The sequence below is a fragment of the Artibeus jamaicensis genome, unplaced genomic scaffold, assembly GCF_021234435.1.
Source record: "Artibeus jamaicensis isolate MK-2021 breed Jamaican fruit bat unplaced genomic scaffold, CSHL_Jam_final contig_867, whole genome shotgun sequence".
Classification (NCBI taxonomy): Eukaryota; Metazoa; Chordata; class Mammalia; order Chiroptera; family Phyllostomidae; genus Artibeus; species Artibeus jamaicensis.
The window spans coordinates 9,598,418-9,612,803 of NW_026521995.1; the positions used below are offsets into that span (position 1 = coordinate 9,598,418).

The window sequence follows — 14,386 nt, forward strand, 5'->3', positions numbered from 1 at the left end:
TAGAAATGAGGGGTGCTGGTCTGCTCATCTTTCTTCCTCATTTGCCCTCGGGATCAGCGCTATGCCCTGTGCATTCAAACGGTGAAACCTGCAGGGTGTTTCCACACAGGCTCCACGCTCCAGCAAATCCATGTCCTGATCAGAGGCACAAATCTCTTGCGTTCTCCCCTGACAAATTCGTCTTTCTACCCTGACCCCTGGAGTCCATCCGCTGTAGGTCATCTAAAGCACCCCCAACATCCGTTGTGCGTTTAATTTTTAAAAGTAAAGTAGGAAGTTTTCTTTGGGCCAAATATCACACAAGAGAGTCAAATTCTTATTCCTTGCATTTAAACCATCGCCTTGACCTCTGACTTTGTGCTCTGTGCTCTGGACACCCACTCACTGCCTGGCTTTGTACAGGGCCTGCTTGGGGAGTTCTGGCCCTTCTCTCTGGGTCTGGCATCAAGAAGGCCCGTGAAAACGCAGCCCTCACCCTGTTTCTGGGCCTGGGCATGATGCTGCCCACCCAGTGAGGAATGTGGACGGGCCCTGGGGTGGGGGGAGGTCAGTGACTTGGCCTCCACGCTGCACCCTCTGTGGCCTCAGAACCTCACACACACCCAGACAGACACCCAAGGACCCCGTCTGAGCCCTATCGTTAACAGGAAAATTAAGACACCGAAGAACAGATGCAATTCTTTTTTCTCTTCGAAAATATATGAGCATACATCTCCACATTAATAGATGTAAAGAAAAGCCTAGAAAAACATAAACTGAATTACTGAAGTACTTATATTTGGGAAGTAGTGACAGAGACTCCTCTGAGCCCATCTGGGCCCTGTCCTTGGGCATGTTCTCCAAAAGCCCTCTTTTAACAAGAATCTTATCAACTATGTGAGGCCCACCTCCCCACCCTTGACACCTGATCACCCTTGTTATCTGGCCAGGGTCAGCATCTTCCACCATTGCCCAGGTGATGCCTGAGCCCCATGACCTACCCCAGTCTTCATGCCTCTTCTGACTGATTTTCCACCCTCTCTGCCTGCTGGCTATAAATCCCCACTTTTCCTGGTCTGTTCCAATCTCTCTCCCCTCCAGCACGCCTCACTGCAGGGGCACCCACACCTGCAGTGGGGGCTCTGAATGAAGCCAGCCTCCCTGCCTTAACAAGTGTCTTGGATAATTATTTCTCTAACAGTTGCATGATCCATGATTTTCAAATCCTAATTTACACATCTTCATAATGCTAATATTGGCATTTTCCACATAGATCAGTGTTACTGTTTTTTAAAACAGCTTTCTCGAGGTATAACACACATGCCACAAAATACGCCTCCATAAGTGCGCAGCTCGACAAGTGTTAGCACTTTTACAAAGTTGTGCAACATCACCATGATCCAGTTTTAGAAGAATTTCCATCTCCCTTGAAAGTTCCCTGGTTACTTGCAGTCAGCCTTCACTCCCATTTCCATTGCCAGCCGCCGATGACCTGTTTTCTTTCCGAATGACTTTGTCTTTTCGGGAAATTTCATAGATAGCAATGCCCCTTGTCCAAGGGGAATGCATTCCAGGACCCGTGGTGGATGCCTGAAACTGCACATAGTACAGAGATCTATATATTGGGTTTTTTATACATACTTCCCATGACAAAATTTAACATTGCTGATGATACGCATCTGTCATCTCTGGCAGGATCTTCACTGGAGGCTCTTAGAGCAGCCCAGTCACTTTTCACATGTAAAAGGATCCAGGTCACCTGTTTGAACTGACCCAGGCAGCCCTGGCTCCCCTTTGGACACTCCACCAGTGGCCCTGCCGGCTCTGGGAGTCCTTCTCTGCTTCTCCTTTCTTACTGCCCATGGGGAAGCTCTGCCCATACGCTCAGAGCTCCCCTCTCTCCTTCCCCTCCTGCATTTGTGTCTTTGGAAGGTCCCACTTGTTTTAGTTTACTCTATAATTTCTAGGTGTGCGACTTCACTCCTTAACCTCCACTCTCGTCTCCCCTAGGTCAGGCACAATAACAAAACAGCAGCAGCAGCAGCAGGTACCTAGGAAGGACTTGACCATATTCAAGGAGCTTCCCCTTGATCTGTACTAAGAATCAATCCCGTGACGTGGGCAGGAGAGCTGGTATTGACTCTTTCTTTTTATTTTTTTTAAGAAAATGTGGTGGAAAATTCAGTGACTGCCCAATATCATATAGTCATAAAATGGTGGGACCAGGAAGGGGTCGGAGTCCCACGGTGCAGGTACTCGAGCATGTGAGGATGTTTAAGGCAAATGTTATTCAATATGTTAAAATTAAATCAAAGTTGGGGGGAGCAGTAACAACTTACGGTAGGCCTGTAAAATCTTTTCAGACAATGGACTTGGGATATGAACAGCCTCTGAGCCTGTGAGGAGCTTTCTGGCTCACTTTAAATGTTCTGAATACCTTACGTATTCAATATTTTAAAAGGCACTGAGATTCTGATTTTGAGATGTTGATACAGTCAGACTGTAGATGTAGATATAGTTTTAGGGTAAAGAGATTCTGTTACAGAATGATTTGCAAAAATATTTCTTTAACATAGTATTTCAAATTTTATCGGTTGACTATCATCTGTCTATGTAGTCTTATGACCTTGTATAAAATCCTGCCCTAAACTAAATGAAAAGAGCAGATACCACTTAATGGTGAAATATTGGTACTAGGTTAACATTTGCAAAAAACTATTTTTCAGAAAGGAACATGCTTGGAATTCAGTGTGAACGAATCAATTGCTATGTTTATTCCGAAGCTTTTATTTTGGAGTCCTAGATCACAAGATGACATGTTTAATGTTTACAACAGATATTAGAAGTTGAGATGTTTCTTTATTTCTACCGTTTCAGAGTAAATCATAGATAATGTTCCAAACCATCGTTGAAAAAGGCAGGGCAAATTTTTATGTATATAAACTGTACATAAAAACAAGGCACTATACATTTTGGGGAGACAGTAAGGTAGAAAGGTGAATCTGCACAGATTCCGTGCCGGGAAGTGCACTTGTTCTGTCCCTTTAGCACCGGAACCAGCACTCAGAACAAGTGAGACCTCATGCTGAAAAGACACTTCTGAACGCGGTGAGGATGCGTAATGGTGGCAGAGCCGATTCCACAGAAATGACTCTCTCTACCTTCTAATATTATTTTGACACCCCCCAAAATCTTAAAAGTGAATGAATACATATCACTTTGTTAAATACATATTTGATTTATATGGTGTTTATATAAATATATATATTTTAGAATCCACAAACTATCAAAATAACACTTTATAAAGAGAACTGCTTTAAAAAAAATAGGCAACGCTTAGCTGGAGCAGGAGGGCAGTGCTGCTGTGACGGCCGCGGAGGAAGGGCCGCGGAGGTGCACCTGCGGGACTTGCATGGACATCACCTGCTGCATCGTGGGAAGAGTTCCCGCAGAGTTCTCTTAAAACATTTACAAAATACACAACTCCAGGACAAGCAGTAGAGCTAATAACTTCCGGTTTTGGAAACTCTGATTAAAAAATATTTTTAAAAATACCAGTCCCCAAAATATCCATTTTCCTGGTCCAATGGTATTGAAAGTGACGACCGAGGTTTCGCCAGCATCTCTGCGCTCAGAACAGACCCTTCGCTTTCTTCAGGTTCACCTGCTTCCAGGCGGGCAGTGCATTGTACTCCTCTCTCGTCATGTCTAGTGCAAACTGGAAGAGTTGGGAGAGAAGCCCAGAGGCTGAGTAAGAGGACTCCACACCCGCCCAGCGTGTGGTTTAATTGCTATACCACCTGAAGAAACACTTACCTCGAAGTCTTCATCAGTGAGATAAATCTCGAGTTTTAGAGGGTCAACTCCCTCGGGCAGTGGCCTGGCGAGGAGGTCGGCCAGTGGGTAAATGGTTTTACAGAGCTTGGTTAACACGTCTTCCACAAGGATGATCTGATTCGAGACTTCCGTGTCCTGGAGAAGAGGAGGGGGCAGAGAGAACAGTGTCTCACACCCGAACACACACTGCCGTGTATCCGCAAACACACAGCCCTGTCCTATCTGCACCCCGGCCTGGGGACCTTCCCTCGGGGGGAAACAGGACTCTAAAGTGGAAAGGAATTGCTCAAAGCCCCCCAGTTCTCCCCAGGACTGTAGGTACCATCTCACCCCTAAATGTTCAATGAGTCCTGCCCCTGGGCTGCCTCAGAAGGAAAGGTTAGGGACTACCCAATGAGGGAATTATGACATAAGACTATTAGATTTGAAGTCTAAGCACCAGAAACATCCAAATAATGATGTTTGTTTAAAAATATTTAAAAACAATGAGAAAATGCATGTAAAATATGCTGGGGTTGAATCAAGAATTTTCTTAAAAAATCACTGTGTGCTTCTGGATGTATTCAGGTAAATTGCCTTCTTCTGTTCAAGTGAATCCCAGATTGGCTGCCTTCCTAGTGGGCAGGTGGGAGAATGAATGGCGAACAGGGCAGCGATAAGCAGTGTAGACTAGCTGTCGAGACGTGGGTTTCGGAGCCAGCCGGAGCCTGAGAACTGGAGCGAGCCGCTTCCTGTTTGTGAGCCTCAGCTCCTTTGCTGGTAAAATGGGGACAATAACACGATGACTCTTAATGGACTGTTATGAATATTGATGGAGAAATCAGTGTAAAGTGCTTGGAGCAGTGCCTGGCACAGAGTGATCTCTCAGTGAATGTTCATTATTATTACAACTTGTCGACGTGGGAAGCCAACTGTTCACTGGCCCAAAGCCCGAGGGCCTGCACAAGACATCGTACAGCCCATCGCCAGCCCCCCCGACCAAGAGTGGCCATGATTTACGGCCTTGAACTTAGACTGCAGCGACAGTGCTCCCATTCCCTGGAGCTCTGTAGTCCCCTGGATCACATATTTATCTATGGAGAACAGAGTCCCCTTGCTGTTGGACGGCAGGCTGCCTGAGCCCGGCCTGTGCCCGTGAAGTCCACCTGGCCACAGAGGGGTAGGACTGGCGGTGATGCTCGCACTAGGAAACAGCCTCCTTCCGTTGTTAAGCGGCAGTGAACTTGTCTTCTTTAGACTTATTCAGACTTCCTATAAAATGCACTCATGCCCTCTCCACCCGCTCTCCACTAAAAGCAGGTCTCCTACTCAGTGAGAAAAACAAAACAAACAGACCTACAGACCTGTTACCAAACCAAAAACACTCCTGGTACTGCTGTTCTTACCAACATGAAAAACCCATAAATTAAGAAATTCTATATAGTTGCAGGAAGCTTCCCTCTTTTCTGTGCAGTTGGAAATGATAACATTCTAGTTCATAATATTTTTGCAACAGTAATTCTGATAAATGCCTCATAGTAACACCAGGTGGTCTCATAAAAGAATATTAATGAGTTAGTGAGCAGTACCTTATCAGGAGTGATTCACGACATTCACTCACTGAGTTATTCTCACAGGTTAATTCATCACGGAGTTATCTCTGTCTCCTTTAACACAGGCCCATGTCTGAAACACGAGGGCTCTGCTGTGCCTCAGGTGAGCCTTGAGAGTGAGGAGGCAGCAGCTTTTATTTATGAATATTTTCAAAGTAATGAAATTCACCTTTGCTTTTCAGTTTTTGGACCTGAGTACTATGTGTAGAAAATTACCAAAATGCTTTAATGGATTTCTCCTTTCTTAGACTTTTCCTCTTCCTAAGCTCATTCTACATAGACTTTTTAATAACATGTCGGAATTGAAAAGATGTTCTCACGCCAAAAATGTAATTCCCCCAGGAAATGTCCACCCAGAGTCCAGAAGGCAGGGATCCCCCTTCAGAGGAAGGGGGAGCGCTCACCATTTCTGTGATCTCAGCAATGTCCTCTCTGTGCTCCCAGCTGGGAAACATGTTAGTGAACGTCAGGGGCTCCAGGCCCGCGTGGATCAGGTAAGATTTAGGCGGCGGCTTCTTGATATTTTTTCCTGCGGTGACACAGAAGGTGAGTGTTGGCAGACCCAGACTCGGAGACCCCGTCTTTCTCTGACTTCCCTCGAAACCTTGCCCTCTCTGCTTGGATCTCCTGACCTCATGCTTACAGTGGAAGTTATGGGTAGTTCATAACAGCGCACGGGTGATGTTTATATAGTGCTCACTTTATGCATACGACTTCACATAAAACTGCATGTGATCCACCTGACTGTTCTCTCGGAACAGGACAAAACGTGCCCGGGGCCGTGGGTGGGCGGAAGCCTCTCGGGGGCGGGGCACATCCCTCCTTCTGTGCTCACCTGCAGAAATACCCCCGATGCGGGTTCAGTTTCAAGAGAACTAAACGGCTAATGCGGCATTTTATAAGCCACTGTAGCTTGAACATTTGGTGGGAAGTTTAGCAAGTTATTTTATTACTAAAGGGATATTCAAAAAGAGAATCTGTTGTACACCTCGTGACCATAAACTAATCAATACAGCCTTTAAAAGTCAGATAAGAAGTGAATTACTGGCATCTTCAGTTTACACAGAAGCCCATAAATTTTAGGTGGACAGCACACTAAAACCCACGAACTGACTACAGATCTTTCCTTTTCGGTATGATGCTAAAAATAATGATGCGTGGTCGCCGCCGGCTTTCCTGCCTGCGGGGAGCTCTCCACGCCTGGCGGCGCGAGGCTGTGTGTGGACGCTGTGCACGCTGTGCACGCAGCCTCGCCCAGGGGGGCTGATCCCGAGTGCAGAGGGTTTTAACCAGTCCAGGGAGTTCTACAATACAGGCAACCGTCAACAACATGGGGTTTTAGTGGCACCAACACCCCATGCAGTCAAAAACTTGTGCAAACTTTGGACCCCCCCCAAAAAAAACTTAGTCATCCATTGGTATCCACAGGGTATTGATTCCAGGACACCCCACCCCCTGCCTTCCCTGGCAGATGCCAACATCCGTGGATGCTCAGGTCCCCTGTATGGAGTGTGTAGAACAATGCACACAGTCGGTCCTCCACATCCGCAGACTCCCGCCCCCAGACTGAAAATACTTGTTGATCTGCAGCTGGCTGAATCCTTGGATATGAAACCCGCAGATATGGAAGGCTGACACTATATTTACTGAAAAAAATCTGTGTATAACTGGACTCATGCAGCTCAAACCTTGTTGTTCAAGGGTCAGCAGTTCAAGGGACAGCCTTCAACCTCCAGGGTAACAAATTAAATGGCTTCATAATAGGAAAAAAATGATATCTCATTCATGCTGGCAGCTAACAATACACTAATCTGAAAACTAATAAGCCTCAAAAGTTAAAGAGAAAATTGGTTTTGTCACTCCCGCCAGGCCGTGCCAAGGCCGTGCCAAGGCCGGCTGGCACCGCAGAAGGGAGGCCTGGGCAGGTCTCTGACCGAGTCCAGAGGGCCGCTGGCGCCAGCTGCTGCACGGACGCCGGTCGTCACTGTGCCGGGGGTTCGGGGCCCGCCTGACAGCCCAGCCCTGCAGACGCCTCACCCCGGCAGTACTGGAGCACGGTCTCCATGGCGCTCTTCCGGTCGGAGGCCCAGCGGATGCGGGCGGAACCTGTGATCTTGTTCTCGATGGGCCACCAGCCTTGCCAGAGGTACACCTCATGGTGATTGTCAACCAGGAAAAGTGCTGTGAAGGCGAGGACAGACCAGACAATCAGGTCTTTTCATGGATGCTGCCAGTCATGTCTCCCCAAATCTAACAGATGCCCTCCCTCCTGGCTGCCTTTGTCAGGGCCACAGTCCCGCTGGCAGTTAAATTCAGGGGCACAGGGAGGGTCCTTTGAACATTCGGTTAGGAAAGGGAGAGGGGGCACTGATGATGTGGGCCTCCTTCCTCCCCTTTCCCGTGGCCCTTCCTCAACCACAGGCGTCTTCAGGGTGCTGAGTGCGAGGGCAATTATCTCTAAAATGTATGAAAAACTGGAGCATCGTCACGCTTGCCCTACACCTCCCTGGCATTCACGCCCATGTACGACTGCTTCGCCGGTGCTATAGAGTCCACGGCTCTTTTAGAGAGGAATGGGCTCTAGAAATCACGCTCCTCACCTTTTCTCGTCATCAAACCACCAGCCTACTCTCCCTCCACGTGGTAAAGGGGCTCTCACTCTAGCTCGGCTTGCCCTGGGTCCTAGCACACATTTCAGCATTCTGTAAAAACCACACACTTGAAAAGCCAGTGGAGGTTAGTAACTCATCCTGAGTCATAGGATGAAGAGGGTGGGTAGCAGCCTCCCTTTTTAAGATACTTGCTAATACACCCCACAGTATGACCTGTGTACCCATTGCACTTTTAAGGTGGTGACCTAGGCTGCCAGTGACAGGTGAGGTTCTGGCTGTGGCTCCAGGCTCTTGTTGTGGGAGAGGGGTAGCCAACTTTAGACTGAGTCCGGTGGGGGGGGAGGGTCTGTACACAGAGTCCAGTCTCCAGGGACTGTCACTGGCCCAACCAGAACAAGAGCACACAGGTTCTGTCTTCAGATGGTGGTGGAGGGGAAACACACCCGACCTTGGGAAGAGAAGACCCGGGTGAGCCCATGGCTCAGCTGTGCAGCCTTGGTATGGCAGGTACTGTCCTTTGCCTAATTCTGTAGATATCCCCAGTGCCTTACTCCTTGGCCACTTGCTGTCCCAGACTCCCCTGCAGCTGGGGTGGCTATGTGACAGAGCTCTGGCTAAAGGGATGCCAGCAGAAATCTGCTGGGGGCTTCAAGAAAAACTTTTGCTTTATCTGATGAAAGGGAGAGATGAGGCCATCATTGCCTTTTCCCCTACCCCCTTCTTCTGTCTGGAAGGAAAATAGGATGGCGGGACCAGGGCAGACAACTGTGGACCACAACCCAGAGAGACCGAGGGAAGATGGGGCAGCAACAGGCACACCAGGCCTGACACTGCTGTGCTCGGCTTGTTCCTACAGATGGGCTGGGGTGACTTCAGTCACTGGGCCTCAGTTTCTTGTAATGTGAGGTTGACACCCCTTTTCTTCTGGGATAGGTGTGAAGATCAAATGCAATAATATTTTCGCCGCCCAGCCCGACCTCGGCCCTCGGGGGCCGTACCTGGCTGTGGTGCGCTGTAGAGGTCTTCCTGCAGGAAGGGCATGGCATTGACCACAGAGGGGTCCCGGGCAGGGTACACGAACTCTGTGGCCGAGAAATCCCCAGAGGAACTGCTGAGGATGAACAGGCGGGGTGTGAAGTTAAAATTTCCAGGATCTTGGAAAGAAAAGAGAACAAAGCTGAAAACAAAATATGCACCAAAGGAAATTTCAGAGGGATTGGAGAATTCAGACAAAACGAGAAATAATCAGAGCACTAGCATAAAAAATAAGTAGCATTTATCTGAACATGGAGGCAGGGAAGTCCTTTTTAATCAAAATTACAAAAGAAGTAATCAAAGGAGAAGAGATTTAGGCACTGACAACATAGAAATAACAATTACATTGCAAAAAAAAAATCCCAAGCAAACCAAAACCCAGACCAACAAAGAAAATAAAAAGGTAAGTGAAAAAATGGGAAATAAGGAGACTTGCTAATAATATCTTGTGTATCAAGGAATATACTGAAAAGATGAATATCTCAGTAAGAAATGTGCAAAAAAAGCATAAATAAAACATTCATCAAAGGAGAAATGCAAGTATCTAAAATACAATTTTTATACAAATAAAAATAAATATCAAAAGCGTTTAACGGTACTCCTAATTTTAAGCCACTGATTGAGAATGGTCCTTAGAGAGCATCTTCCCCCAGCAGCGCTGGCAAAGGTGGAGAAGGTGATGTGCGACTTTGTGACCGGGCTGGGAGATTCACACCTTCCTGTTCTGCTGGTAAGGATGAACCTCGCGCCAACATTCTGCTGATACACTTGGTGATTTGGATATGAACTGTAGGACTTTTATTAGTTGAATACAAAGTTCCATATCTAGGAATTTACCCTAACTAGGAGTAGATGCAGATCATTATTTTTAAAATTATTCACAGCTGTATCATTATATAGTAGAAAAAAATGCAAATACCTCATGTCCCCAAATGTTAGAGACAGGTTATATAGAAAATGTCATAAGTTATAGAATATTCATGGAATGCCCTACGGCCATTAAAGTCTACATATTAACAACCTGAGAAGTTGTCCATAATAAATTAAAGGAAAAACCCAGGTTATAAAACAATAGGTATAATGCTATCCAAATTTGATTTAAAAAATATATGTACATATAACATAGAGAAATGTTAATTCTGGTTATCATTGAGAGACGTGGTTATAAGTGACTTTTTTAACTTCTCCATATTTTTAAACATTCTCCATCATTAATGTTGATTATGTGAAAGAACTATATGAAAATTATAAAAATGGAGAGGCTGTATAACAGAGGGGTTATGTGTGCACTCTATTGTTGTACAACTTGAGAAAGTTGATTGATTCACTTCTCTGTGCTTCAGTTCCTCATCAGCAGGAGTCGCAAAGTTGGGTTGTAAGAATTAAATGGGTTAATGTCCTTCAGGTGCACTAATGTCCTTAGTGTCTGCATCATACACTGAGCTGTTTAATAATTGTTAGCTTTTCTCCTGATGTTAATCTGCATTAAAGTCGATCGTTATACACTGAGTATGTTGTGCATTTAAATACGAACCGATATACTCTCTAAGTGCAACTCCACGCCTTGCCTGCACCCGGGAAGCTGGCTGCACTGAAAGCGCCTTGTTCCGCAGGTTCACAGTGTGTCACTGCTTACCTGGTTTCCCGGAGTCTTCTTCTCTTCCTCCCTTCTCTCAAGTCATACCTACCTCCAGCTCCATGTAAACTGCTCCATGTAAACACCTTGTCTCTGTGGAGCTGGGTGTGATTTGTCCTCGTGGAAGTAATGTTTTTTTTTTTCTTTTTAACTTTCGACCTCCTTCACCTATACCTCTTTCATGACACACAAAATTTTTATTTGGTGTTATAATTAGCCACCCATATTTTTTAGCCTTATTGGGTTGTAGGTCCATGAGGACCTAGCCTAGGTTTAATTCATCGTGTGCTGTACATAGTAGGTGCTCAATAAATATGTGCTGAATAAATGAGTGGCCAGCGGCACAGAGTGCGGGCTTACCTTGGAGCATGCAGTCGTAGGCTTTCCTGTCTCGCCTTCCTAACGCGTCCCAGAATCCCAGGGGCTCGGAGCCTTCCTCGCACTCGTGTATGGTCACTTTGCTGCTGCTGTGCAGCCCTGCCTCCAGGGGGCACCTGCATGGACGCCAGTCGTTGTCAGGCTTTGCAAGTGCCGATGGCACACAGTTATTCAAGGCTAAACCTACAGGTGAGTTAACCTCTCTCTTCTACTTTTTCACTAAAACAGTTCTTGCTAATGAGCAAAAACATGCTGTGTGGTGAAGGGGTTAGCTTTGCCCTTAGAGAGCAATGTGCAATTACTTATAATACGTAAGGAACACGATATGCATTTTTATATATAATGTACACATTGACTATTCCTGGTCCTCTCCTGCTGGAACATAACCTTTGTGCAGACAGAGACTTTGGTTTGCTCACTGGCAAGTCCCTAGTCCCTAAATGTGTGCTTGGCACCAAGTAGGCGCTGGAGAGTTTCTGTTGAATGAATGAGTTCTTTGTTGTTTTGTTTTTTCTCAAGGGTCCAAGTAGAAAATCTGATGGGCCATGAATGTCTTAGGATGCCTCAGGGATGCCATTTATCATCCCTCCCCACTCCCTGGCCCCCAGGACAGTGTTGGAGATGAAAGATCAGGCTTCACAGCTGTCTGCATGTTGAAGGTCGCTCGCCTTCCTCCTCTCTGCTCTCTCTGAGGCGTTAGGGTTTTGAGCAGTCACGGGGAAAGCAGGCCCACTCTGCACTGTCCTGATGCCCGGAGAATGGATTTTACCAGACTGTGCTTTGGTGGTACGTTGTGGCCCCAGGAAACTCCTCATTTTTACTAGACGCATGTCACCTAGGCCCTCCCAGTTCTCGAGGAGGAAACGCTGGGCACCTCCTGAATGGCAGGGCCACGGGGATTTCTGTGGCTGCTGGCACTGCTCAGGCTGCTAGTTAGAGGGAGCCCGGCTGCGGCCTCCAGGCAGGTGCCCGGCCGTGCAGCCCAGCCCCAAGGGCCTCAATTCCTGCTGCAGCACCGTGTGTTTTCTATGCCTGCATGGTCCAGGTCGGCGCCGGCCAGGCAGGAGCAAAACCCTTCGCCCCCGTGCGGGGTCTGAGAATCGCCCCAGGGGCTCACTGTGGGGGGATGCCTCCGAGTACAGGAAAACACAGTCCTTGTCTAAGGGGGGGATGACTTATATTGTATCAAAATCTTCATTAGCTAAATGCTTTTTAACATTCCAGTGTTCTGACAAAATTAAAACTCTGAACTTCAAAAAGATATTTGAGATTTGCTGTTTAAGTTACAAAGGATGTTAGACTTGTGATTCAATGGCTGCGTCACATCTATGAAGAAATTAAAGTACTTGCTGGGGTGCTTTCCCTCATCCTGCACACTCTGCCTTTTATGAGGCAGGGAAATCCTCAAAAGGTGGGAGAAGCCCTCAAGCTGGAGTTTTGGCTGAGACACGTCAGATCTACATGAAATGTCAGAGGCCTTGACCACGGTAACAAGCAGCCTTGGTGATGTTGCTGCATGCACACTGGGACGTCGACTAGGAGCCCTGGGCACCCTCTGGCCTTAGCCTGCACCCCTGACAGGCAGCCCTTCCAGAAGAAGCCCTCACACCAGCAACACTCACTGTTCTTTGATTTTATTTGCTGCAGTCCTTCCAACCTCCTTCGTGTGGGCCTGGGCTTTGCATCCGTGCCACAGGTAAATGAGGGCTTTATTTACGTTGAGGACAACCATGGATGTCCTGGACCTCAAGCTACTACAGTGGCAGGCCACTTCCAGCAAATTTCCTTCCACGGGCACTTCTCCTCGCACACAGTACAGCCTCCACTCGCCTGCAGGGGGCACCAGCAGCACAGGGTTAGGAGATGTTCTGCACTGGGAGGCCCATCCCTGCTCAGTAGCCTAAGTTGTAGAACAAGCATATTTTAAAGACCTCTAAAGCTAAGGTCCTTTAATTTTTGTTTTTGGTTCTGGCCAATAAAAATCTCATAATTAATGATAGAAGATCCACTGGGTTTTCTTCCCTCCTAAAAAGAGACAGAGTTTCTGTGATGATTCCGTTTAAGGTGAAGGAGTCTGCCAGCCTCCAGCACGCAATGCTGGACCACGGCCCACCCCACAGGAGGGCAGATTGTGAGATCCCCAAAAGCTGCTGCACGAGTCAGACATTAGAAGGCTTTCGGTGGTAAAGCCACAGCCATATGAAGAGAGACTTAATAACCCCCACACCTACAAACATACCTTCCAAGGAGAGGAACAAAAATCTAACTCTACCAGTGAAAGTGACTCACTTTGCGCATTTTCTTCCTCCTCTTCCCGCCTGCCGGAGTGCACCACCATCCCGCCCTGGAAGCACTGCAGGAAGCAGGGCGGCTCCTTGCCCTGGAGCACCTGGACCTTCCAAGGCAAACACACTCACATAAGCAACCCGCACCAGTGTTCCACAGGCACACGGACTCTAATCCCGGTGCAGAAAGCCTGAAAACGTGTCAAGGAACACAAGCCAAAGCCAGTGATGATACCATTATCTAAAGAGAGCTCCTTCAAAATTCTAGCATATAGCCTTCCTTTCACAGTATCTTTCAGGTATCTACATATTTCCAAACAAAAATAGGATTGTTGTTTTGTGTTGCCTTCTACCCTGATTTTTTCACTTGAAGTCTGTTGTTGAACATTTTTTTAAAATGTGGATTTTGATATTTAAATGGTATTTCACGGTACAGATGCAACTTGATTGATTTAAGCACATTTTTAACAAAGTTGCACCTCCGAGCGGGGAGAATGATTAATGGCCCAGTGAGTCTGGGGGAAAGAACTGCCTCTTTTGTAACCTTTCCAAGAGCCCGGTCGCGGCTGCTGACGCAGGCTCTTCCATCAGGTGTGAGCTGCTCCACACCACGGACGTTAGGGGTGAGTCAGCTCACTCTCACTTTGGCAAGATGTCTTCCCTTAAAGAGGAAATTATTTGTTGAGGCTGGAAGTCAGGGAGGAAGCATTTCTCACCATGAATTAGTTTATCAATCTCAAGGCCCATTTTGCATAATTAAGTGCCATTTTGCAGCAGTGTTTTATATGCCTAAAGTGATTTTCCATCTGTTCGTGTGACAAAAAAATGAAATGCTTCAACTAGAGAGATTAGGGCTCAGAACTCTGAAGATGATTTGGAGGGTACACACACACACACGCAGAAGGAACAAACAAAGAGAGGGGCACTGAAAGGACCTGCTGTCAGGAATAGATGAAAACACCGCGGTGACTAACAACCACTGGTAAATACAGTTCACAGCAGAGGAGAAGGGGGGGCCTTAGGGACCTGGAA

The 14,386-nt window shown here is 46.9% G+C and overlaps 1 protein-coding gene across 11 annotated transcripts in view; it reads right to left on the bottom strand.

Moving 5' to 3' along the window:
• Positions 1 to 2,730: 2,730 nt before the first annotated feature.
• SVIL (supervillin) overlaps positions 2,731 to 14,386 on the bottom strand; it is a 154,598-nt gene continuing 142,942 nt past the window's right edge. For all 11 annotated transcript variants that reach the window (XM_053654727.1, XM_053654726.1, XM_037165471.2 and 8 more), the window contains 8 exons: positions 13,359 to 13,464; positions 12,692 to 12,899; positions 11,052 to 11,185; positions 9,019 to 9,174; positions 7,446 to 7,589; positions 5,813 to 5,937; positions 3,796 to 3,951; positions 2,731 to 3,697 (listed from right to left, as the gene is read on the bottom strand). In XM_053654727.1, the coding sequence (XP_053510702.1) occupies positions 3,611 to 3,697; positions 3,796 to 3,951; positions 5,813 to 5,937; positions 7,446 to 7,589; positions 9,019 to 9,174; positions 11,052 to 11,185; positions 12,692 to 12,899; positions 13,359 to 13,464 (1,116 nt within the window). In that variant the 3' untranslated portion in view covers positions 2,731 to 3,610. The remainder of the gene's footprint in view (positions 3,698 to 3,795; positions 3,952 to 5,812; positions 5,938 to 7,445; positions 7,590 to 9,018; positions 9,175 to 11,051; positions 11,186 to 12,691; positions 12,900 to 13,358; positions 13,465 to 14,386) is intronic.